The sequence below is a fragment of the Zingiber officinale genome, chromosome 10A, assembly GCF_018446385.1.
Source record: "Zingiber officinale cultivar Zhangliang chromosome 10A, Zo_v1.1, whole genome shotgun sequence".
NCBI classification, from domain to species: Eukaryota; Viridiplantae; Streptophyta; class Magnoliopsida; order Zingiberales; family Zingiberaceae; genus Zingiber; species Zingiber officinale.
This window is the reverse complement of record NC_056004.1, coordinates 25,090,154-25,117,133: the sequence shown is the minus strand read 5'-3', so window position 1 is coordinate 25,117,133 and position 26,980 is coordinate 25,090,154. Positions and strand designations below refer to the sequence as shown.

The 26,980-nt window shown below is 41.4% G+C and overlaps 1 protein-coding gene across 1 annotated transcript; it reads left to right on the top strand.

Moving 5' to 3' along the window:
- The first annotated feature begins 15,809 nt into the window (after window positions 1-15,809).
- LOC122026539 lies at window positions 15,810-26,100 on the top strand. The gene is made up of 3 exons (XM_042585278.1): window positions 15,810-16,479; window positions 16,546-17,006; window positions 25,918-26,100. Exons 1-3 carry the CDS (start codon window positions 15,810-15,812, stop codon window positions 26,098-26,100), a joined length of 1,314 nt encoding a protein of 437 aa, XP_042441212.1.
- Window positions 26,101-26,980: the final 880 nt, after the last annotated feature.

Genomic DNA, 26,980 nt, shown 5'->3' with positions numbered 1-26,980 from the left:
GCTTCCTTGTGGAGAATTATCCTCCCTTTCAAGGCGATACTCTAGATGTCCAGTTAAAGGGATACCCTTATCAATAGGGTCTCTCAATCATAAAATCTAGAGTATCTCCTCTATGGGGTGAACAATCAATACACATCTACATGTTTATACCATTTACACATTTTCATCAAATAGATAGAAGGCATAACACATATAAAATGTGATGTAAACACTTCATTGAATAAGGAAATGACATATACATAGTTTATACATCAACATCGCATTACAAATACTCTCTACATCCTAAGAATCAAAGGATATACTCCATTAAGAGAAAATAATCAAAAGACAATGAAAATAGAAAACTACAACTCAATATATGGAAAAAGAGAGAAGAGAGTGCTTATCCTTGAAGTCCAGTGTCGTTGGAGGAATGTTCTTGCTCCGGAGGTGGATGGATTATTCGGATCGATGGAGATGAAAGATCTAAAGTTTCCTTCTAAGTGGAGAACCCTTCTTCCAGGAGAGGATGAAGTTCCAAACCCAAGATGAGTCAAAGAATGGATTTCTTGATCTTTTTATATCTCCTCCAAACTGTCAAGATCTGCCAGGTTTATAGGGCTCCGCCAAGATTAGTTTTTCACTCCTTAAACTTGGTGTTCTTGTGTTCAACATTGAACCAAAGTTATACCACTTGAAGTTATCTACATTTTGATATCGATAATATCCCATAATTCTAACCAAACCGAAAGTTATGGTGGTTCAAAGTTTGGTCTGCAGTGTGGGTCGAGGGTGTGATGCGACCGTGGCTAGGTGGCATGGTCATACTTTTAGCATGGCTAAACTATGTTATTCTTTGTTTAACCCTGAATAAAAGTTGTAGATCTTAAAGTTTGCTACATTTTAGAATAAAGAATAGCTTGTAACTCCAATCGAGTGAAAAATATAGCCATTTCAAAATAAGTCTCTAGTCTACCCAATTCAAGACAACCTTGTTTTTGTCGCGACATGACTGTTGGTGCAATATCCTTTTGGTCAAGGTTGACCTAGTTGACTAAGCTTGAGTTAGCTCAAGCTTGAATCTTGATGTTTGGGTTTCGATGTTTAACAATAAATAGAGATTGCAGATGCAATAATCCATTTGGGAAGATTGTTGATACAATTCTCCTCTGGTCAAGGTTGATCAGTTAGATATGAAGAATAGCCAAGTAGGTCAAAGGGTTGACTGGATACTTGACTGGGAAAGTCCTAACTAGAGGTTAGGTAGATGGAAAATCCTGTGAGTGAAGTTAGGTGAAAGACCAAGTGAGTGAAGCTAGGCAGTTAGAAAATCCTAGTGGGTGAAGCTAGGTGAAAGTCTCTGTGAGTGAAGTCGGGTAGTGGAAAAGTCCTGGTAAGTGAATCCAGACAGGTGAAAGCTCCGGTGAGTGAAGCGGGGCAGTGAAAAATCCTGGTGAGTGAAGCCAAGTGAAAACCCTAGTAAGTGAAGATAGGTGAAAGTCATGGTGAGTGAAGCCAGGCAGATGGGAAGTCCTAGTGAGTAAAGCTAGGCAGATGGAATAACCTGGTGAGTGAAGCCGGGCACGTGGAAATCTAGGTGGGTCAAGGTTGACCGGACACCTAATATTGAGAAGTCCAAGTAGGTCAAAGGATTGACTGGATACTTGGCACAAGGAAATCTAGATGGGTCAAGGGTGACCGGACATCTGGTGGAAGGAAGTCCAAGTGGGTCATGGAGGACCGGACACTTGGCACGAAACGGTAAATCCAAGTGGATCATGGAGGACCAAACACTTGGCACGAGATGGTAAATCCAAGTGGGTCAAGGAGGACTGCACTTGGTGATCAGAAGTCCAACGAGAAGCTGCCAAAGAGAAAGTCCTGATGGGTTAAAAGTTGACTGAACACTTAGCGGTCGTAATTCCAATAGGGAGTTGGCATGGAACTAGGAAGTTCGGACTTAGTAAACTTCTGAAGCCCATAACGTTTGACTCGGATATCGGATTGAGGTGATGTTGAATGTGAAACAAAGCTCGTTTCAAGCTCTACACAGTTTTCTACTTTCCAATCGATTGGCCAATCGATTGGCCAATCGATTGGGGGGTTCGATCAATCAAGCAATCGATTGGTTAACGTGATTTTGTGCAGAAACTGTCTTGATCGATTGGGTAATCGATCAAAACTTTTCCAATCGATTGGTCAATCGATTGAGAGAGTTTCTGAGCAAACAGTGAGCTTCTTAATCGATCAATTGATCAATTGAAACCTCCAATCGATCAGCCGATCGATTGGGAAGCTGGAAATCATGCGATAGAGGTTGAATCGATCGGGCAATCGATTTTGGCATTTTCTAGAGAGCACAGAGGTGCTCTGAATCGATCGACCAATTGATTCAAAGCCTTCCCAATCGATTGAGAGTCATTCAATCGATTGGGATTCGACCGTTGCGTAGGTTATAGCTGTTGGCGAGTGCATTCTTCACGGATTCCTCTCCAGCGACAAGCAGATAATCTCAGCACCGATTCTCATAAGCTTCTCCACACTTCCATAGCTAGTTCTTAAAGGCTCTTGGAGATAAGCGTAGTTACACTTCCAAGGTTCAACAGGCAACAACAAGCAACAAGTAAGCAAGAAGAAAGGGTTTTTCTTTGTATCTTTGTATTTTCTTCTTGTGCGTGTTGTATTTTTGTTGTGTGGGTTTGTACGAGGCTTCTCCACCTCCGACTATGACCGAGAAGGAGCATTTCATTAGTGGAGAGCGAGTTGTGTGTGGATCCTTGGATTAGTCACCTCTTCTTGAGGTGGATACCGAGTAAATCCTTAGTGTTAGCGTTGTGAGTGTGTTTCTTGTTGTTTATTCCACTGCACATCATCGAAGAAGCACATCACCGAGCATGACAAGCTATTCACCCCCCCCCCCCTTCTAGCATTATTTCAACCCTAACAAGTGGTATTAGAATGAGGTCGCTCTTCACCGGAATTATCACCGGAAGGGGCAACAATGCTAGATGGTGAAGAAGTTGAAGCAAGTTCATCAAAGTCAAAGAATTCAAAAAGCTCAACTTCAAGATGGAATTCCAAGATGGACTTGGGTTCGATACAAGGGTGCCTCCGCCATTCGTATCCACAAGCTTCGATTCTTGGAAATCAAGAATCAAAAATTTCTTGATGATGGAAATCAAGCAATGGTTTGATTTCATGGAAGGCTTTGAAGCTCTAACAAATTCAAAGGGCAAAATTATCAAGAAGAGCAAATGAAGCCAAGAGCAAATTCAAAGGAATGAGGCAAATGACAAGGTGACCAAGAAATTGGTTAATTTATTGTCAAGCAATATTTTGGCTCAAATTAGAGAATTTAAAGATGCCGAAGAGCTTTGGAGCAAATTGGTTAAGCTTCATGAAGAACCTTCCACTGTACCAAATCAAGACAAATCCAAAGAGGGCAACTTGTTGGAGCAAGACCAAGAGAAAGAGGTCTCCGAGGTTGAGAGGTGCTCAACATCGGAAGAAGGAGAGGAAAGTCAATCCTCAAGAGGGCACGAAGATAAAGGCAAAGGAGTGTACTCTGATGGGACCTTGACGTCCGCTAGAGGGGGGTGAATAGCGGCTCACCCAAATCGTTCGCTTCCTACGTTGTTAGCTTGCGCAGCGGAATAATACAAAAATAAACAAGCTAAACAAAATACAAGACAAGAAAGAATGCAAACCAAGCTACACGATCATTTACGTGGTTCGGAGATAAAGCTCCTACTCCACGGCGTGTCCGTAAGGTGGACGATCCCTATCCGTCGGTGGATTACTCCCCGGAAGACCTCCGGCTAGCTCAAACTCCTTGTGGGTGGAGAAACCTCACCACAAACTCACCAAGACCTCTTGGACACAAGGAAAACTCTTGAGCACTTGTAGACTACTAATTAGACCTTAACCAAGTCTAATTTCGTCAACTCAAACCAAGCTCACAAGCTTTGGTTTTATAGCCCGCGGTTGAAAACCCCGCCTACCAATCGATACATGCACGATTGCCCTCTGTGGAAATTCGACCGTTACACCCCAACGGCTCGATTTCACACATTCATTGCCGGTCGTGCACGATCGCTAAAACATCTGATCACGATCGCTACGATGGCAGCTCTGATCTTGCTGCGATCTTTCTGATCTTTATAAACCCTAATTCTTGTATTTTACTCCGAGTACAATCTCTCAAGAACTCGTCCTCGCCCGACCAACCTAGACCTAGCCTTCTAGCCTCCTCCATCAGCCTTGCGTCCCTCGGATGCCTCCCCATCCTTCACGTCTTGCCTTCTGGAGCTTCCATCGGCCTTGTCATTGTTGTCGGGTCTTCCTTTGCCAAGAGGTCGCGCCTCCGGGACTTCATCCATTGCCAAGTTACACTTGGACTTACGTTGCCAAGACTACATGCTTGGACTTACACCGCCAAGACTCATCCTTGGACTTTCCTCCTTTGCCAAGATCACACTTGGACTTCCTTGTTGTACCTGTATCCTGCACACTCACACTGCATATCAAATACAACAATAAACCTAACTTAAACCTTTGCCCAAACATCAAAACCTAGGGTCACTAGATTGCTCCAACATACTCCTTATTTCATGTGCATGAGGTTTCGGAAGTTGAGAGATTCTCAACATCCGAGGATGAAGAGGAAGAGGAAGAAGCCTCCACCTCTAGGATTGGAGGGGGGGGGGCATGGGCCATCATTGCCGGATCAAGAGGAAGCCTCTACATCTGGATCAAAAGGAGAAGATGCCACCACTACAAGCAAAGGTATAACAATTTCAATTTTTAACAATAAAGATCATATAATTTGCTTTGAGTGTAGAGAAAAGGTGCATTACAAGAGTAAGTGCCCTAAATTGGCCAAGAAGAAGGGTCAAGTGTACCTAAGGGTAAGGAGAAGCCCAAAGAGACCACCCCCACAACAAAGAAGAGTAAGGAGCACATTGTGTGCTTCTTGTGTAATCAAAAAGGGCATTACCGGAGCCAATGTCCAAAGGGGAAGAAAGCGGTTAAATCTAAAGGAGGAAGCACAAGTCAAGGGGGGGCTTCCAAGGTAAAATCCAAGGTATCATTGGTTAAGCCTATCCCCTTAAATCATGGTAAAAAGCATGCTAATTTTAGGTTATATCATTTTAATGCTATTTACCATAAGAATAGGAGGCATGATAACATTAATCAAAATCATGTGGCTTTTCATGCTAAGACTACCACACCTAGGGTTAGGAAGGTAGATAAAAACCTAGGCAAGAACATTAAGGAACATAGTTATAAGTGTAGAAATATAAATGCTCAAGGATTTAATGAAAAATCAAAATCTAGGGATTTATGAGAAGAAAATCAAGTCTTGAGGTCAAGGCTTGATAAAATAAAAAAGACCCTAAAAAGGATGGAAAATATCCTAAAAGGGTAAAATGAGCATAATCTAGGTCTAGGAGTACATAAGTCATCCAATGACCATAAAAGATTGGGATACAAACCTAAGGCTAAGAAGGATGTAACTTCTTACCATAGGGCTCCATATAGCTATGGGACAAACTCTAGGTCTAGGGGTCAAGTCAAGGATATAAGGGAAGTTATCCCTAGGAGTATCTTTGCAATGACAAAAGTGACTAATGTTGGTCCCTTTGGAGGCCGGCAAGAGGGGAGAGGTGAATTGCCCTACAAAAAAAAAATCACAAACCTTTCTCGGATATTCAATTAATTTAAATGAACTTGTAATAAAAAATAAAGAGACAAATAAAATGCAAATCAGACACAGAGGTTTACTTGCTTTTCAATCAGGGGATTGCTAATCCAAGGAAAGTAAGTGTACTATATGATGATCTCTTTCGGGCGGAGTAGCCTCTTTACAGCGTTGACAGCACAAATAAAAAGAACAGAAAAGAAAGCACAGAGAAAACTGATTACAAGTGAGTTAAATGATCTGTGCAAACCAGTGCTATATTTATAGCACTGGTTGGGGCGCCCCGAAGGGTTTCGGGCACCCTGGGGGGATAAAATTTTATCCCCCAACGTTCAGATCGAGTTTGACTCGATCTGGTAAATTTCTCTGGTCCGGGCGCCCGGAAGGGTTCCGGGCGCCCCGGGCTGGTCCGAGCGCCCGGAAGGGTTCCGGGCGCCCCGGGCTAGTCCGGGCGCCCGAAATGGTTTCGAGTGCCCCAAGCCCTAAAGTCAACAGAGAATGATTTTTTCTTCTCCGGTTCAGCTCGTCTCGGTCCGGGTCTTGTTCGCTCTGGCTCCGCTAGCTTGGGTGATCTCGACCATCCGAAATAGGGCTCACCCGAACCCAAGTTCCGGCCTTCTCCTCGAGCAGCCTTCCTTCCCAATTTTTCATCCCTCGAATGTCGCACACGTTCTTCTCGTCCACCGGTGTACTCTTCCACCGTCACCTTGTCCCTCGGACGCACCGAGCCCGTCGGCTCTCTCCCCGTGTCGTCCTTCTCGCTAGCCGCGTCTTCCGCTTGACTTCCTTTGTTCCTAAGCTCTTGCACACTTAGACACAAGGGTTAGACAAAACAGGACCTAACTTAACTCGTTTGATCACATCAAAATACCCTGGGGTTCCAACAACTAAGACTTCTAAAAAGTATAACAAAGTCACTAAGAAGGTCACAAGGGAAGCTATCCCTAGAGTTGACCTAAAAAAGATGACCAAGACTTCTAAGAAGCCTAACAAGGTCATTAGGAAGGTATCTAGGGAAGTCATCCCTAGTGAGTACCTAGAGCATCCAAGGAGCACCAATAGATTTTGGGTTCCTAAGAGCATTTTCTCTACCCCTTAGATGGGTTAGAGAGTGTCAACTCTAATTGGAAAGGCAGTTAACCCAATCTTGATGAAGTTGACACTCGAAGGGCATTTTCAAGGTTACTATTAACCTTTGAAAATGAAGTGGATTACTATTTACTCTTTGAAAGAATAAAATGTGCCATAATTTGAGAAATTATACTTAATTTAAATTGACACAAACTAAGAAAAGAAAAAGAAATGTCAAAATTGGGAGTTTGACATTTTCTTGAGAAAAGGGGGGGGGGGGCAATCTAGGATGTAATTTTAAGTTAGCTAAGTGTTAAGGATACTTAGATAGATAATCTAGGTACTCTATTTAAGCTAATTTACCATGCTTTGTTTGCCCATCATATGCCATGACATCATGTTTAGCATTCATGCTTTATTATGAAAAATACAAAAATATCATGTCATGTCATACATACATCATGTAGTTATAGCAAATTTTCTTTTGAAAATTATTCTTTTTGATATATGTCAGAACTCATCATGCATTATGTTTAATTCCTTGAAATTAAGGATAAAAGCATTTACTAACAAGTAACATCCTAGGTGGATGCTCATAGTCCAAAATGCCTAGATAGATATGCATGATCCCTAGTTTAGGGCAAAACCAAACTTTACATCTCACAAAGAACTAAAAGGTGACTTGTGTGTGTTTTAGTACACATTAGATACAAGTGAGATGTTAGGATGATGAACAAAACTCAAGATATTGATTTAGTGCATTCTTTTTGAGTTTTAGGTTCATCAAAACACATAGTTGTGTGTACTCCAATCATTGGGAATGCTAATGTACAAGTCATGTGCATTGAGCCCAAAGAACATGGTTGGAAATTGGTATTGAAAAATAATTTAAATATACTTTGGAAAACCTTGATGAAGACTATCTTTTGATTGCAATCATCATTGAAAAGTTAGACACAAACTAAAAGAAAACATTGAAGTTTTTACAAGTTTTCAAGTTTGTGTCAATCTTTGAAAATAAGATGTATTTTCTTAGAAAACTATTTTTTCATGATAATATATATCCTAAATAGTGTCTACAAGAGTTTTCATGATTTTTAGAATTTTTAGGGTATTTCTGAAATTTGATTTCAGAATTTTAGGGACTCAATCGATCAGTCGATCAATTGAGTTGCATTTCTTTGTGAGCAGAGCCCCACTGAATCGATCAGCCAATAGATTCAATTTGCCTAGATCGATCAGTGGATCGATTCAGAGGCCATTTCCGTGAACAAAAACTCGCGGAATCGATCAGGCGATCGATTGAAATGGTTTCAATCGATTGAGACTTAACTTCAATCAATTGGGAATGCTGATTTTGGATGGAAAAGTCTGATTTTAGCATTTTAAACCATTTTTAGTCTAGGTAACCATTCCTAACCCCTTGAAACGCATTTGTATACACTTAGGGGAGTTTTCATAGTGAAAACAATGATGGATTGGTTAAAGAAGACTAAGTAGAAGTTTAGGTTGAGGTTTAGTTTCACTATTGGATTTTTAAACCTCAAAACTTCTAAATTTGGCTTTCCTAAAGATTTAGGAATTCCAAGTCATTGTTGGTGCAATGACAGAAGTTACGAGCATGTCTTTAGAGGAAGTCACTCGCTAAGGACATGGAAATTATTTTCCGAAACCATGGAAGGTGGTATATCCTTCTCTTGAAAAATGCTTAAGAATGAGCATTGTATACAATGAAGGGTATGAGACCTTTATTGTAATATACGCTAACCAATGGTTAATTATGAGGGTTCGTTCAATTGAATTAAGAATTTCTTAAATATAGATAGATTTAAATTAATTAACTTAACCTATAATTATGGAATAATCAATTATATATAATGGGAATAAGGAATATATATATAATTAATATATTATGTAACATTTAGTAAAAATAAAATATAAATAATATATTATGTATAATATAAAGTATATGATATAAAATGGGTATATAAGAAATTATGATATAAACATTTAATGTAGTATGTATTATAATATGTATAACATAAACGGGTAGATAATAACTAAAATATTTAATATGAGAATTATATTACTATGTGTATATATGGATATATATATATATATATATATATATGGGAAAATTTGATCCATATAAATAATACAGGAAATATAAAATATATAGCATAAATAATGGAAATAATATATTTATAAGATATATATATATATATATATATATATATATATATATATATATATATATAAATAGGAGATTTTAATTGAATATATAGATATGCCTTCAACATGAAATTATGTATATGATATATATATATATATATATATATATATATATATATATATAAAAGAGATTTGATTCAATATTAAATTAATGACTAATATATATGATATATTATGGATTTATATAAATATAGAATTATTAAATGGAATTATATAACCAAGATATATGTTTCTATTTATATTTAGTATCAAAAAATAATATATAGGACTTATCATTTAGGAAATATAACTAGTAAGTAAATAAGTATATGAATTTATATGCCTAATATGTGAATTAAATATTACTATATATGTATGATAGGTGGATATCTAATTAATATGGAAATAAAATATTTTATATGATATAAAATATATAATAGGAATTATATAGTTGAAAACGTGTAAACTATATTATCATAAATATATTTTATAAATATATATATGTAATATGTAATATAAATTATATAAGAAACGTATGTATAATAAATTTTAATATGTGAATTAAATATTACTATGTATATATGATATAGATATGGATATATCTAGGAAATTTTATCCAATATCAAATTGACAGCTTGGTATATATATAATAAGATTTATATAGTATAGTTGATAGAATTTAGACAAAATTAATGTCTCTACTTTATATAAAAACTCTCACCTAGAATCAAACGTGTGATATTCATAGACACTGACCCTAAGAAGATTCCCCCCACCCTTTGTTTCTCCACCGGTACTACAGCTCCAAGGGAAGACAAAGGTGGAAGAATCGATAGCTAAGGAAATTAAAGGCATGTTCCCTAACTTATAATGCTTTAGTTAGTTTCTATGGTTGGTGAACTTCGGGTACCATAGGTTGAGGTATGATGCTCTAATTTAAGTTCTCTTCTTAAGTTTTAAAGGTTTACGTAGATGGAGTATTTCAGATTTATTGAGGAGGATAGTTTCTTCGCTAAATTATAATGGTTGTCTATCATATTTTCGCTTTAGGAAGGTTGTGCATGTTCCCTACCTAACTTATGCTTTAGCTAGTTTAGAAATGGAGATTTAGTCGTGGAAACGTGCTAGGTAAATTGATAATTTAATTTCTTCAGTCCGCTACTGTTTGATACCCTGACACATGTTTAATCCACCATTATTATGCATGCAATGGATGTTAATGCTTTAAAATACTATGACACATGCTTGATCCACTCTTATTAATGCATGCAATGGATTAGTTCGGATAAGTGTTGCTACTGTTAGATATGTTAATACTTTAAAATATGTTTTGTTAATGCTTGGGTTGAATAGTGCACGACCAACAAAATGGATGGAGTTAGGAATTTGATTAATTGTTAATTTATATGTTCTGGATCGTTGTCTTTTTTCTGGAGGTATAGGAAGATATAGGGAAACCACATAGGAGGCCTAAACAAGGACTATACTTTCTTAAGAATATCATCAATTTAATGCAAGTTTCGTTATAGTTGCTACTACAGGTTTTCCATGTTTACTTTTATCTTTTCCAAGATATATTTTTAATAAAATTTTCCAGGTACGGTCAGGATAATAACCCAATGTATACCACTAGCAGCTTAATTGTAAAACATCTACGGACATTCTTGTGATAATAATCATGTGTGCTATGGAATTTTATGGAAAATGTTGCATGCATTTAGGAATGAGAGGTGAAAGCGTTGCATGCACGTAGGTATGAGGTAGATTTAATTAACAATAACACATTGATTTTAGGTCTCGATTTCCCTTCTCTTTTGGTTGTAACATTTAACCTATATATAATGCTATCCATTTCATAGTTTAAGGTGATCCTGTCCGGCAGCTGAGTCGGACGAAGGCTGATCACAGCGGCTTAGATGTTGACGGAAAGTCGTGGGTAATCCGGCTCCCACGGGCGGCTGACACTGCTGCAGGCCCCTGCACACACTCAGACGATCCCCTCCTCTCCTTTGTTAGAGACCAAAATCCTAGGGAAAAAGTTCCCGGGTCAGGCCCTCCGACGCTCAAGTCAGGTACTTTTTCCCCCAGAAAAATACAGAGAAAAAATGATCGACTGTAAGAAATTGTGGAAAAAAGTGACGAATGAGCGTACCCGCGTACGAAGCCTCCTCCTCCTTTTATGCATCGCCTCGCCTCTAGAACATGCAAGCACCTCAGAAAGCGTTAGACTCTGGGCTTTGTCGTGTAGTCCCGGACACCTGTCGTGCTGCTATTGGTTGTGAAAGCATCTTTTCGTTTAGAAACCTCCGCCTTTACACATGGGTTTTGTCTTGTAATGAGGGACATCTGTCAGGCTGCTATTGGTTATGAGGACATCTTTTCGTTTAGAAATCTCCGCCTTTGTACATATCTCTGGTATGTGATGTTTACCCCTTGACGGACCATTGTGATTCTCCGAGTCCTGCATGGCTTAGCTCAACCGATCTATTGTGGCTTGTATCTCCCTCGCATCCTCCGATCAGATCCAGCCTCTAAGCGTCACCTGCCAGTTGGGCTGACTCTGAACAGCTCTGTCGGTCCCGGTCTGTACCCTGCGCTTTGTGTTTCCTGGCCTTCGACCGTAGGCCTGTAGATCGAGCTGCCTTTAAACAACTCTGTCGATCCCGACCTGTACCCTGCGCTTTGTGTTTCCTGGCCCTCGACCGTAGGCCTGTAGATCGAGCTATCACTAAACAGCTCTGCCGATCCCGACCTGTACCCTGCGCTTTGTGTTTCCTGGCCTTCGACCGTAGACCTGTAGATCGAGCTGTCTCTAAACAGCTCTGCCGATCCCGACCTGTACCCTGTGCTTTGTGTTTCCTGGCCTTCGACCGTAGGCCTGTAGATCGAGCTGCCTTTAAACAGCTCTGCCGATCCCGACTTGTACCCTGCGCTTTGTGTTTCCTGGCCCTCGACCGTAGGCCTGTATATCGAGCTGCCTTTAAACAGCTCTGCCGATCCCGACCTGTACCCTGCGCTTTATGTTTCCTAGCCTTCGACCGTAGGCCTGTAGATCGAGCTACCTCTAAACAGCTCTGCCGATCCCGACCTGTACCTTGCGCTTTGTGTTTCCTAGCCTTCGACCATAGGCCTGTAGATTGAGCTGTCTCTAAATAGCTCTGCCGATCCCGACCTGTACCCTGCGCTTTGTGTTTCCTGGCCTTCGACCATAGGCCTGTAGATCGAGCTGTCTCTAAACAGCTCTGCCGATCCCGACCTGTACCCTGCGTTTTGTCTGTCATCTCCTTTTGTCTTTCAACTACTTTGCCTCCTTGATTGACAAGTCTGCCTGACCTCTGACTACCACATATGCTTGACTTTGACTGCCCAGTCAGCTTGACTATTGACTGCCACATCATCTTGACTTTTGACCGCTATATGGCCTTGACCCTTCTCACCCTTTCCTTTTGGGCCCCTCCATTGCCAGTCGTATCAAAAGCCTCCCCCACAAGTCTAGTCGAAGGAGGACGACAATCTGACTGACTAGACCTCAGCACATATCTAAGATCTCAGCATATCTTTGTGACCTCAGCATATCTCTGTGTTTTACCATACCTCTGCGCCCTCTGCTTCCTGCTTCATGTACCAACCTTTGTGTCCCGTCGCCTGGGATACTATGCCTCCTTAATTGCTTTGGGATACTATGCCTCCTTAATTGCTTTACCAGTTGCTTGGGGTACCGTGACCATGTAGTTGCTTTGACTTGGGTACCCACCCTCCTTTTTAAAGAGCCTTATAGTCACTTCTTTATTATGTTCTTTCATGCTTTCCTACTCTCTTTTGATAACCCACGTTCCACCAGTTTCTTCCCCACGCGATGCATTCTCCTTCTTCTGATGAGGTTGATCAACCATCCTCCCAAATGCGGATAGATCAACTCACCCTGCAACTTGCCGAGAAAGAATGCGAACTGGAGCGCATGTCCAGGGATCGGGCTTGTCAGCTGGCTGCCCTGCACTCCATGGAAACCTAGTATCGTCTCGCAAAGTCTTGCGTGCATGCTGAGAAGGTGAGGAAAGAGGAATGCCAAGCTAGCCTGCAGCGCCAACTTAGCCTTCAGGAACGTTTGCAGCAAGAGCATGATACGGAGCTATCTCTCCTCCGTGCGTGTCTCGACGCTAAGCAAGACACGATCGCTCAGCAACAAACAGTCATCAGATCCTTACACGCGGAGCTGGCTCGAGCCTTGAACGCCCCAGAGGCTCCTGAGTCCCCAGATATTTCTTCACACGGCAGTGCTCATGCTCCATAACCGATCCTTTCCCCGAGTTAAAGCTAGTCCGGGTTTTAGTTGTCTCAGTGGCTCCTGACCTACGGGACGTTCCTTCTTGTAGCCTCAGCTGTATCGCCTAATGGTTTTATGTAACTTAGATACAGTAATGTAGCTAGTGAGCTTTAGTCGTCTCCGGGGCTCTTGACCCACGGGACGTTCCTTCTTGTAGCCTCAGCTATATCGCCCACTTATCGAGTTGTGCTGCTATACTTGTATATTTGTCCTTTTCCTGCATAGTCTTTCCTGATCAATTTTCATCTAGCAAGCATTCTTAGAAACTGGCCCGTATGTAAGAGACAAGAGTTGCATCATGACTCATTTTTATGCATTTTGGATAATCAAACCAGTATAATACTTGAAAATTAAAACTGTAATGAACGGGCAAAACCTGATTTCGCAGTTAATATTGATGCTTTATGGGTATGGTGAATGACCTCCCGTATTCAGTACCTTGCATATTTGCTGTATATTTGCAATTTGCATAAAGGAGCTAAAATAAGATCAGATGTAGTTGACCTGATTATTTGAAGATGCTCTGCTCAGCGTGAGGTATATCAGTCTGAAAGGTCATTAGGCGTGGGCGTCGGGTTCACTTTTGATTCTCGCAAGAGAGCTGATTTTTTATTCCCGCATGGGAGCCGACCTGAAAGGTCATTGGGCGTGAGAACAGAGCTCACTTTTGATTCTCGCATGGGAGCCGACCTGAAAGGTCGTTGGGCGTGAGAACAGAGCTCACTTTTGATTCTCGCATGGGAGCCGACCTGAAAGGTCGTTGGGCGTGAGCAGGCTCACTTATAACTCGCATGGGAGCCGACCTAAAAGGTCGTTGGGCGTGGGCACAGGGCTCACTTTTGATTCTCGCATGGGAGCCGACCTGAAAGGTCTTTGGGCGTGAGAATAGAGCTCACTTATAACTCGCACTGAGACGAGAGTCTGGGACAACCGACCTAAAAGGTCATTGGGCGTGGGCACAGGGCTCACTTTTGATTCTCGCATGGGAGCCGACTTGAAAGGTCGTTGGGCGTGAGAACAGAGCTCACTTATAACTCGCACTGAGGTGAGAGTCTGGAGACATAAAAGGTCGTTGGGCGTGGGCACATGGCTCACTTTTGATTCTCGCATGGGGCCGACGAAGGTCGTTGACGTGAGCAGGCTCACTTATAACTCGCACTAAAGCGAGAGTTCTGGACAACCGACCTAAAGGTCGTTGGGCGTGGCACAGGGCTCACTTGTGATTCTCGCATGGGAGCCGACCTGAAAGGTCGTTGGGCGTGAGCAGAGCTCACTTATAACTTCGACCTGAGGCCGGGTGTGAGAACAAAGGTCGTTGGGCATGGGCACAGGGCTCACTTTTGATTCTCGCATGGGAGCCGACCTGAAAGGTCGTTGGCCGTGAGAACAGAGCTCACTTATAACTCGCACTGAGGCATGAGTCTGGGACAACCGACCTAAAAGGTCGTTGGGCGTGGGCACAGGGCTCACTTTTGATTGTCGCATGGGAGCCGACCTGAAAGGTCGTTGGGCATGAGAACAGAGCTCACTTATAACTTGCACTGAGGCTAGAGTTTGGGATACTCCTGTCCGAGACCGGTGGCGATGGTGCTGGTCTGAGACCAGGTATGACACTCCGGTCCGAGACCGGTGGCGATGGTGCTGGTCCGAGACCAGTTGGACCCCAAACAGCAAAGGTATAGATAAATTGCTCTTTTCCGCTTTCATCCATCTTGCCTATGCCGACCTAATTGCTTTTGTCGATCTGGTCGTTATTGCTAGTCTTGGGCTTACTCCTCCGCACCACTTTTCTCCCTACAATCGCATTATGTATGGTATAGGATTAAGAATAAAGAAGGGGGCACATAAACCTTACTTGACCCTTGGGCCATAACGCCCTCGTAGTTTGCGATGACCCCGCAGCTCTCGCGATGCGCTTGGTTAGATGATCTGATCAGGAGATACCTACGCAGAACTACTTACTTGGATGATCCGAGCAAGCAACGCCCCTAAAGGCCTGCTCGCTACTTCTCTGATCTGACACTCACTCCTGCTGACCTGCCCTGTCTCATTCTCGGCCCTTTTGAATTGCCTGGATTCTGCAGCTTTATGAAACTTCCCACTTAGTCTCGGGCCTTTCATGAAGAATGCATCTTTTTTAGCTCACGCCCCTTCATGATTGCCTTGCCATGTCAATCCTTAATGCACTTCTTCTCGGGACGATACCTGTTCGACGCCTTTACTGCTCACGCCTCCTGACGCTAGCTTCTGACCCTTTTTCGCACCCTTCGGCCCTTCCTTCCTATCAGACGGCGCTGGGGCGTATTACCCAAAAAGATACTTGGCTCGACTCTCGATGTTTCCTAGGAATGAATGGGCTTTATAAACCCTAAAGGCAGTCCGCCGTCTTCACTTTGACGCTTCGCTATCCTCTTCCTTTCGTTCGTGGCCGTTTCTGGTAGTACAACTTTTCGTCTTCCTGTTTGCGCCCGACCTGTGACCCCTCTCGTCTCCGACCCCCTCACTTGCTTACTCTTCATAATCATGAATGGTAAGGAAATCTTCTGGTATTCATGCTACATCTCTGATTTAGACCATCATGACCTGTCTCTACTGCAATCCCACTTGAAGCTAGATTTCACGTATGAGCTTCGTCTCCCTTTGCCAAATGAACACCCTTCTTCCCCTCCCGAAGGTTTTGTCACTGTCTTTAGGGATCAAATCTTAGGCGGCCTTCGCTTTCCTTTACATCCTTTCCTCTCCGAGTTGTGTCAGTATTGCGGCATCGGCATTTCTCAGTTTGCCCCCATTGTATTCCGAGCCGTCTGCAGAATCATCATCTTGTGCCGCATTTATCAAATTCCCTTGACCGCTCGACTATTCCATCATTTCTATTCCTTCAGGCGGGCTGAGCCGGGGGTGTTCAACGTACAGGCCAAGCCGGGCTATAAATTTTTTGATGATTTACCTTCTTCCAATAAAGGCTGGAGATCTCACTTTTTCTTTCTTAAGCCCCTCGTCCCCTTAGCTGGGCCTTTCCAATGGCGTTCCATCCTTCCTTCGGACTTCTCTTCACATGTTCATGAATCTGCCTGCTCCACAGCCTCGGACAAGCTGACCGGTGTTGTTGTTCGCTTGTCCGTGCTGATGCTAGAAGGCATTCTGTACGCTTTTGGTCTTAACCCTGTTTCAATAGAAATCGGAGCTCCTTTTGGTAAGTTGCTATTTTTTATATGTCGTTCTTCGCTAACTGAGGTGCTTTTTCCTCTTATTCTTGTAGTGGCTGTCATTCTCCATTCTTTTGCCAGCCAGGAAAAACCATCTGTGGCCGTTCTGCAAGCTCTGAACGAAGAGTTAACACAAGGCCTATCTTCTGATCCCGCTGCTTCCGTCGGTCTGCAGCCTTTGGAACCCCAAACCTCTGATGCGGTAGCCACCTCGACACTTATTGAACCACCTGCCCCCAGCCCTGCAGACTCAGCCCTACTCCGAGTCTCTGATCGACCTGCAACTGAGCCATCGCTAGCAGGACAAGTGCCCTCTCCCCTTCCTACTATGAAGCTGCGTCTTGCGCACAAGGGCAAAAGAGTGGCACCGGTCACCGCAACTTTTCCGCCACCCCCTCGCCGTCAACGTGCAGTTGGTATCTCTTCTCCTTCTAGGTCCTCGGATACAAGCTTGGCCCAGGAGAAGGCCTCTGATCTGGAAATTGTAGACCTGTCATTGGACGTGACAGCTCCGGTACAGATCCAAAGCTTATTACCTGCCCCGCCTTTGTCCTCTGGCGATCAACCCCAGGGCTCGATGACTCCCTCAGCCTCTCCTCTTCTTGTTGGTGCGGGTAGCACTAACGGTCTAACCCAGGTTTTGATGAATGACAAATAGGTTAAGTTAGTTGTGTTGTTGTCTGACACTTTGATCAAGTGTGCAGGAAAAGTCCAGCTAGGTCGACGGGCTGACCGGATAGCTGGCGAGAAGTCCAAGCGGGTCGACGGGCTGACCGGACGCTTGGCAAGAAGTCCAGCTAGGTCGACGGGCTGACCGGATAGCTGGCGAGAAGTCCAAGCGGGTCGACGGGCTGACCGGACGCTTGGCGAGAAGTCCAGCTAGGTCGACGGGCTGACCGGACGGCTGGCTGGAAGTTGAAGTAAGTCACTGGAGGGGAGTGACTGTGAGGACGCGTTCCCGGGAAGGGGGCATTAGGCGTCGATCCGGCTTAGATCCATTTCGGATGTCTAAGTCGAGATCGTGACTAGATTCCGGTCTCGGAAAGACGGAATCTAAGTCATACTCTCTTTATCTATCTGTTGAACTTTAACTGTGCTAACCATTTGTTTAACAGGATATATATTTGCCTCGGACTAACCTTGTTTTGCGGGAAAATGAGAACAAGGTGGTCCGGATGAACAGTGCCCGGGGATCCGGGCGCCGGAAGGCTAATTTTATCCAGACAACTCGTCGCTCGTGGAGCATCTTGATTTGGCGATTCGTCACCTCGGTGCCGGAAGGGATCCAGCGCCGAACAACATATAAAGAAGCCCAGACGGGAGCTTGAGTTAACTGGTGAGAACTCTTCTGATCTTGCTTTCGGCGTTCAAGTGCGACGTCAACAACGCTCCGACAAAAGTGCTCTTCCGGTTTTTTGCTTAATTTTCTCTTTGTCGGTATTGCTTTATTATTACTAGCATCTCCTGTACCTTTTCTGTAATCACATTTCGACTTGCTAGTGATTGCCCAATGAAAGTGGTCAAGGACCACGGGCCTTCGAGTAGGAGTCGTCACAGGCTCCGAACGAAGTAAAAATATTTGTGTCTACTTTATCTTTTTCCGCTGCATTTATACTCGTCTTTTTCGAATCGATATTCACCCCCCCTCTATCGAATCTAACGGTCCTACAAGTGGTATCAGAGCAGGTACCGCTCTGATTTGGTGCAACCACCAATCAGACAGGGGGTGAATTATTTTTTTTTAATTAATTTTAAAAACTGGTGTTTCGTTAACTTAATATTTCACTAATCAATTTAAATTAGTTCAACATGAATTTTGATTTCTTTTTCTATCTTTTTCTTCCCGCACTACTAATCCAAGACCAAGTCTTGGGATATTTTTTGGTTATTTACCTGTGCACAGAATGTCCCAACAAGAAGGATTCAGAATAGTGCGACCTCCACTCTCCAACGGGGACGACTTCCCTTACTGGAAGAAGCGCATGGAGGTCTACCTCAAAACAGACTTCGACCAGTGGATGAGTATTATGAAACCTTACAAAATTCCAGTGGAAAACGCCGGGAATCTAGTGGATCCTGAAGACTAGACAGCAGATCTCAAGAAAAAAGCATCAACAGAAAATAAAGCGATCAACACTCTACAGTGTGGATTGACAGGAGAAGAACTGAACAGAGTCGGTCCACACAAAAACGCTAAAGAGCTATGGGACAAGCTGATCGAACTGCACGAGGGAACGAGCGACGCTAAGGTAACAAAACGAGACCTGCTTCTAAACAAAATCTTTAATATAAAAATGCAGGAAGGAGAAACAGCAAATCAACTACACGCGAGGATCAAGGACATCCTCAACGGGCTTCATGAAATAGGCCACCAAATGGAGAACAGAGACCTAATAAGGTACGCTTTAAACGCTTTTCCACGTAATAGTTTGTGGGCATCAATAGTGGATGCCTACAAAATTTCTAAGAATCTTTCTAACTTAAAATTAGACGAGCTGTTTTGTGAATTAGAATTACACGAACAAACTAATGCCGGAGCCGAGAAAGGTATAGCACTATTTGCAGGTTCCTCCAAAGAAAAGAAAGGCAAGCTTGAACTTGAAGAAGACTCCGACCAAGACTCCGAAGACGAAGAACACCTGGTGAACTTGGTAAGAAAAATGTTCACCAGGAAAAAGAGGAGCTTCAGCAAAAAGGATCTTCAAAAGATCAGCTCTCCCTCAGAACAAAAGAACGTGACTTGCTACGGCTGCAACAAAAAGGGACATTACAAGAACGAATGTCCAAAACTAAAGTTCGACAAACCAAAGCCAACCAAAAAGAAGGCACTCAAAGCAACGTGGGACGACTCCTCGGACGAATCGGAGGAAGAAGAGCAGAAACATCAAAGCCACCTCGCACTGATGGCCCGCGAAGCCAAAACAGATAACGAGTCGGAAGATGACGACGGGTCTGAACCCGAAACAAGCCACGAGTCCGTACTCATTTCCGAAGGCCCGAATGAGGTATACTTTAATTTAAACAAAAAAAATTTTAGAATTATTTCCTGTCTAAATAGTAAATTAACTAAATTAGAAAATGAAAACAAATCACTTCTTGAGGAAAATCAAAACCTCAAGGAACAATTAAAGAACTCAAATCCAACTCAAGATCTAACACTTGAGGAGGAGAATTTATCATTAAAAAATGAAATAAACAACTTAAAAGAGATGTTAGAAAAATTTACAACAAGATCAAAAAATTTAGATTTAATCCTAAATAATCAAAAAGCATGTTATAATAAAACCGGACTAGGATATAAGTCGAATTCAAATAAAACCTTCAAATCATTAATAACCCAATACAAGTCAACCAATCTAGCTTGGGTTCCGAAAGCGTGTCTGACCACGCAAGTAGGACTTAATCAATATTATATACCTAAAGAAAAAATACATTATATAAAATTAAATAAACCAAACCAAAATCCAAAATACAAACCTAAATCAAATTCAAAATCTAAACAGAATTATCACTAAGTTAACTATAACTATAAAAAGAATCGACACAAGCCTAAAATCAAAACTTAAATTAACGGCCAATAATTCAGGGGGAGGCTCCAGAATAGCTGGCACCTCCAAAACTAACTTACCCGACAGGGTAACCCAAAACTAACAAACCTGGCAGGGCAATTAGAATTAGAGACCAAGTTTAACTTGAATCATGGTATTGGTGAAATTTTTGGATGATAGTACGATAGGGAAACTTGGGCATCGCATGTCTAGAAAGATATGGTTTCGATCTGGTGCATTTGGCCAAGTAGAACTGACCGAAGCTACCCTTAAACGAATCCTAACCAGTTACACCAAGATTTAGTACTAAGTTCCGTGGATAGGACTATTCGGAAAACCTCGAAAGGTTGGTTACTTCTAATGATGTCCTTGTGACTCACCAAGCTTAGAAGTTTATCCGAAGAATGCCTATTTGTGGAAATCAAAGCTAAGTCTGAATCTAACACTAGTTAAACCAAAACTCTGTAATCAAACCAATTTCATCTCACAAAATCATAGGATTCCCTGATTGATAATATAGATCGGGTGAGATGAATAAGGCTTAAAAATTAATTTTAATTTTAAACTTAAAAAATTATCTTCAAAATTTTAATTTTAAAACTTAAATTAATTTTAATTTTAAAACTTAAATTAATTTCAAAATTTAATTTTAAACTTAAAAAATTAATTTTAAACTTAAAAAATTAACTTCAAAATTTTAATTTTTAAAACTTAAATTAATTTCAATATTTTAATTTCAAAACTTAAATTAATTTCAAAATTTAATTTTAAACTTAAAAAATTAACTTCAAAATTTTTAATTTCAAAATTTAATTTTAAAACTTAAATTAATTTCAAAATTTAATTTTAAACTTAAAAAATTAATTTTAAAAATTTAATTTTAAACTTAAAAAATTAACTTCAAAATTTTAATTGTTAAAACTTAAATTAATTTCAATATTTTAATTTTTAAAACTTAAATTAATTTCAAAATTTAATTTTAAACTTAAAAAAAAATTTAACTTAAAAATTTTAATTTTAAAACTTAAATTAATTTCAAAATTTAATTTTAAAATTAATTTTTTTTAAACTTAAATTAATTTCAAAATTTAATTTTAAAATTTAATTTTAAACTTAAAAAATTAACTTCAAAATTTTAATTTTTAAAAACTTAAATTAATTTCAAAATTTTAATTTTAAAACTTAAATTATTTTCAAAATTTAATTTTAAACTTAAAAAATTAATTTTAAAATTTAATTTTAAACTTAAAAAATTAACTTCAAAATTTTAATTTTTAAAAACTTAAATTAATCTCAAAATTTAATTTTAAACTTAAAAAAAATTATCTTCAAAATTTTAATTTTAAAACTTAAATTAATTTTAATTTTAAAACTTAAATTAATTTCAAAATTTAATTTTAAACTTAAAAAATTAATCTCAAAATTTAATTTTAAACTTAAAAAATTAACTTCAAAATTTTAATTTTTAAAACTTAAATTAATTTCAAAATTTTAATTTTAAAACTTAAATTAATTTCCAAATTTTAAAACTCAAAAAAAAAAAAAAAAAAGTCAAAAACCAGGGGCGGGCGCCCCTGGTACCCCCGGCGCCCGGAAGGGATCCGGGCGCCCGGAGTCCCCTCTAAATAAGGGGCAGCAGGCGCCCCCAACCTCTGCCCCACTCATTCTCACTTTTGCCAAGGTTCACTTTGAACCTCAGTGCGAAAGTACTCTAAATTAAAATTTTCTTGCGGTGAAGACACTATTGCGATTCAACCGAGGTCGTCAAATCTATATTTTTCGATGGCTCCTCGGTAAAAAATTCTTCCCCTCTCTAAAATTGTATTTTTTGTCTTCTCAATTTTTTTTGAATATTCTTTTATTTATATACAGTAGGAAACGAACAAATACTGGTGCTGGACCCTCCAATGCTAGTACAGACCCTAGGTTTCCCACAGACGAACTTAGGGTTAAATTTGAGTCCACCATTTATAAGGCCATTAGGACTACCTGCATAGATAGATCGTTCTTCCTAAGGTCATGTCCCTCTGCTTTAGAGGTTATAGGCCACTATAATTTAAGGAACCTTGTCGAATGTACCAGTCCAATAAACATAAGTCTGTGTGCCGAATTTTGCAATAACCTAGTAAAAGTTGACGATTTCACCTATACCACTAGGGCAGCAGGCACTGATATCGTATTTTCCCCTACGACTATCCGAGAGTTTTTAGAGTTGCGTCCATCTACTTGCTCCTTTTTGTGCTATCCTCCGAGGGATCTACCGTTCGAAGATCCCTACTCACATATTACTCTCGATACGATGTATTCATATTTTTTTGAGGGAGAGAGAGATCCCACTGTGACACAGTTTAGGTCAGTAGAACTTCGAGTCCAGGACTACGCTCTTTATAGGGTTGTAGTTCTTTGCATTTTACCACTGACCACTCGGGACATCGCTGTGATGCGCCCATTCCATTCGTTCTTACTTTATGCCCTGATTCATAGGTTAGAAATTGACATCAGCCTACATATCTTCTCCACCATCATCTACTCAGCCGGATTCGTGACTGACAGTCGAGTCCATATGCCATTTGGTCACATTCTGACAGCCTATATGTCCTCGTTGCACATTGATGTCACTAGAGGAGACGTTGCCCATATGACCGAGTTCGATGTTATATCCTCTCGGAACTTTTCCCTAGCCGGCATCCAGATAGATAGAGATGACGGGACTATGTCTTGGCGGAGGGGGGCACAGCACCAACCCGATCCAGACGCACATGTGGACGAGTTCATGCTCGCACTATTTCTGGAGGAAGCCGCACCGGCTCCACCCCCAGCTCGAGCACCACGACACGGTCCCCGCACTCTAGCCGACCGTATGACCGGACTAGAGAGAGCTATGGCGAGTCTCCAGCAGGAGAACTCTGATTTTCATCGGGACATACGGCGAGAGGTTGCCGAGTTACGAGCTGCCGGGGACACCCGGCACACTGAGCTGATGGCACTTCTTCGATCCTTGGGATCTGGACCACCCCCTTCATCATCTCAGTAGCTTTAGTGATGACCTACTTCTGTAGCTACACTACTTGTAAAATATTGTGGATTAATCTAGTAGCATTTCAACCTTACACTGAATATATTCTATCTTAATAGATTAGGATCTTTCAAAAATACTTTCAAAATTGATTTCACCAACTTATAGGCTTAACTTGTTTGTTTTCAAACTTTCCATTTTTAGACTTTCGAAAACAGTTTTTGCCTTAGACTAGTTTTACATCCTTAGAAAGCATGTACCCATTGGACTAGTTTTTTGAGCATCTCACCAACACCTTAGGTTTACCTTGCTTGTGTTTGATAAACATAGAAAGGGGTGAGATGCATAGGCCAACTGTCTGGACTTAAGATGCTTATTTCAGTGCATCAGCATAAGTCTGGACGTTAAATACAATTCAGATATTAATCAGATTAAAGTTCATCAGTCAAGTCAAACACTGACTGATTATAATTACCTTAATCTGACTAACCAAGTGAAAGCTACTATCTTTTGATAGTTAGTTAGTACCTAATTGGTTAGACAGCTGGTTAAAGTTAAGTATCAAATTCAGGGGGAGAAATAAAACTACTTTAGTTTTCCAAATTGAATTTTAAACTTAATTTTGAAAATCAAAGTTTAAAACAACTTGTTTAAAATTGTGAAATTTTTTACAAAAATTTGAAAGTTTGAAAGGTTTTGAATCTAATACTTTTAAAACTTTGAAAATTTGATTTTGAAAAAAAAATTTTACAAAAACATTCTAAAAATATGATCTTACTTTTACCAAACTCCTTTGAAAACTAAAAGTAAAGATTTAAATTTAATTTAACTTTACTTTGAAAATTATCCTGAATCTAGTTCTTAAAATTTGATTTTGACATTTTGATTTGAAGGTTAAATTTTACAAAAAAAAAAAAAAAAAAAAAATTAGTTTACAAACTAAGCTTCTCAAACTCATGTTCCTTGATTTTGAAAATTAAATCTTTTACAAACTTAGTGTTGAAAAATAAATTTCAATTAGTTTTGAAAAATAGATTTGAAAACTTATGTTTGAAAAGCGTTTCAAAGTTGAAACTTGTTTTGAATATTTAATCTTGAAATTTAGACCTTATACACTTATGTTTGAAAATTAAAACTTAGCAATTTTTTCTAAAAGCTAAAAGCTACTGCTTCATACAAGTTTTCAAAACTTTATACTCCCCCAAGTCAACTTGATCTTTTCTTGGACTTCAAAATTGTATTTTTTTTTCCTTGAATTCTGAACCAAACTCAGTTATTTTTTAACATTAAGTGTTATTGTTTTCAGTAAATCTACACTATGATTGTTTCCCTTATTTTTTTTGATGAATGCCAAAGGGGGAGGAGGGTTAGGTGGTTAAGTTAGCTAAACCAATTTGAAAACACAAACTAACTTTAAAACCACACAAATGCATGTTGTTTCGTACATATGCTTTCACTAACTTAACCAGGTTGTCATTCCATCAAAAAGGGGGAGATTGTTGGTGCGGGTAGCACTAACGGTCTAACCCAGGTTTTGATGAATGACAAATAGGTTAAGTTAGTTGTGTTGTTGTATGACACTTTGATCAAGTGTGCAGGAAAAGTCCAGCTAGGTCGAGCCGGATAGTGGCGAGAAGTCCAGGCGGGCTGACCGGACGCTTAGCAAGAAGTCCGCTAGGTCGACGGGTGGCCGGATGGTGGCGAGAAGTCCAAGCCGTCGATGGGTGGCCGGACGCTTAGCGAGAAGTCCAACGGGTCGACGGGCTGGCCGGACGTTTGGCGGTAAGTGAGGTAAGTCACCGGAGGAGAGTGAGGACGCGTTCCGGGAAGGGACATTAGGCGTCGATCCGGCTTAGATCCATTTGGATGTCTAAGTCGAGATCGTGACTAGATTCCGGTCTCGGAAAGACGTAATCTAAGTCATACTCTCTTTATCTATCTGTTGAACTTTAACTGTGCTAACCATTTGTTTAACAGGATATATATTTGCCTCGGACTAACCTTGTTTTGCGGGAAAAGAGAACAAGGCTTTCTCGGATGAACAGCCGGAGGTCCGGGCGCCCGGAAGGCTAATTTTATCCGAGACAACTCGTCGCTCGTGGAGCATCTTGATTTGAGCGATTCGTCACCTCGGCGCCGGAAGGGATCAGACGCCGGAGCAACATATAAAAGCCCAGACGGAGCTTGAGTGACTTTGACTGAGAACTCTTCTGCTGATCTTGCTGCTCGACGTTCAAGTGCGACGTCAACAACGCTCCGACAAAAGTGCTCTTCCGGTTTTTTGCTTAATTTTCTCTTTGTCGGTATTGCTTTATTATTACTAGAATCTCCTGTACCTTTTCTGTAATCACATTTCGACTTGCTAGTGATTGCCCAACGAAAGTGGTCAAGGACCACGGGCCTTCGAGTAGGAGTCGTCACAGGCTCCGAACGAAGTAAAAATATTTGTGTCTACTTTATCTTTTTCCGCTGCGTTTATACTCGTCTTTTTCGAATCGATATTCACCCCCCCTCTATCGAATCTAACGGTCCTACACTTCTTATGCCTACAAGCTCAGCCACACCGACCCATGAACTGCCTTCCATGGAGCTAGCTTTCGAGGCTTCCTGGAGACTTCCCTCAGAGACCGATCTGGCTTATGCACCCGCTGCCGCCCTATCTTCTATCCTTGGTAGGGTTGATTTCTATGGGGACTTGGACACCTCCTGGCAATCAGCCAATCGTCAATTCTGGGAGAGCAGTTCCCCTTTGGAGGGGTTTGATCAAATTGCCCGTTCCTTGGTAGCGGTAAGCTCCTTTTCTTCTCCTGGGCATTCATACATTTCTGTAACCCCCTTTCCCTTCCTATGGCCATTTGCAGACCTGTTCCGCGAGTTTGAGTGTCGTTCAACAAGTGGCCAAGCTTCAGCGAGAGAATGTGGTGCTCAAGGCCCGCCTTCGGGAACTAGAGCATCCTGTGGCCTCCTCAGCTCCTCCTGAGCCTTCACTTGGAAATTTGGATGCCTATCTGCGTGCCGCTGGGGAATCTGCGGCCTCTGCCTGAGCCATCTCCCATGCCGCCTTCGATAAGCTACAAAAGTTGGAGGCGGCCTTAAAGATGAGTGAATCCTCGTTGGCTTCTGAAGCGGAGCGCCATCGCGCGACAGTTTCTGAACTGAAAAATAAAGAGGCAGAGCTGCTTTCCCGATCAGCTGAGCTGACACTGTTACGGCAAAGTCAGGAGCTCCTACAAATGGGACTGGCCGATGCCCAGGCTCTGGCTCTTGCTTCCGCTGCACGGGAGGCAACCATGCAAACTGAATGGGAAACTTGCCAAGCCACTCTTCAGTCTTTTCAAGCAAATCTCTTGAAGGCCCAGGAAGCAGCATCTCAAGGCCAGAACGACTTATCCGTGGCCCGCGCTGAGGCTACCGAGAACAAGAACAGTTTGCAAGTGTACCAGGCTGGCGAACCAGGGCGGCTGAAAGCCTACAGACTGGCCTATATCCGTTCTTCCTTATTCCTCCGAAAGCCGGGGAGCTGGATGATCTTGCTGCTATGTTACGGGGCCGCTGGCGGGGTCAAACAAGCATTCGAGCAAGGTTGTCTACGCTCGGCACCCCCTGCCACTTTTCTGGACACAGCTCGCTTATCTAGGGAATTACCGCAGGAAACTTTTCCCTCCTTTGAAGCGGATGATGGACTTTTTCTTCTAGAGGCTCCTCCCCTTGCGGCTGACTAGACTTCCATTGATATTTCTGCCCAGGCTCTTCCTGCTACTGTTCCTGAAGCGTCTACTGATCTTGCGTCTTCCTCCACAATGCTGGCCGAACCCGTGCTCCTTCCGTTGGTATCCAATGAACCTGCACCCTCTTCCCCGGATGTTGCGTAATCGGAAACATGCTGTGATGTTAACCTTTATGCGTTGATGCTGATCCTTCATG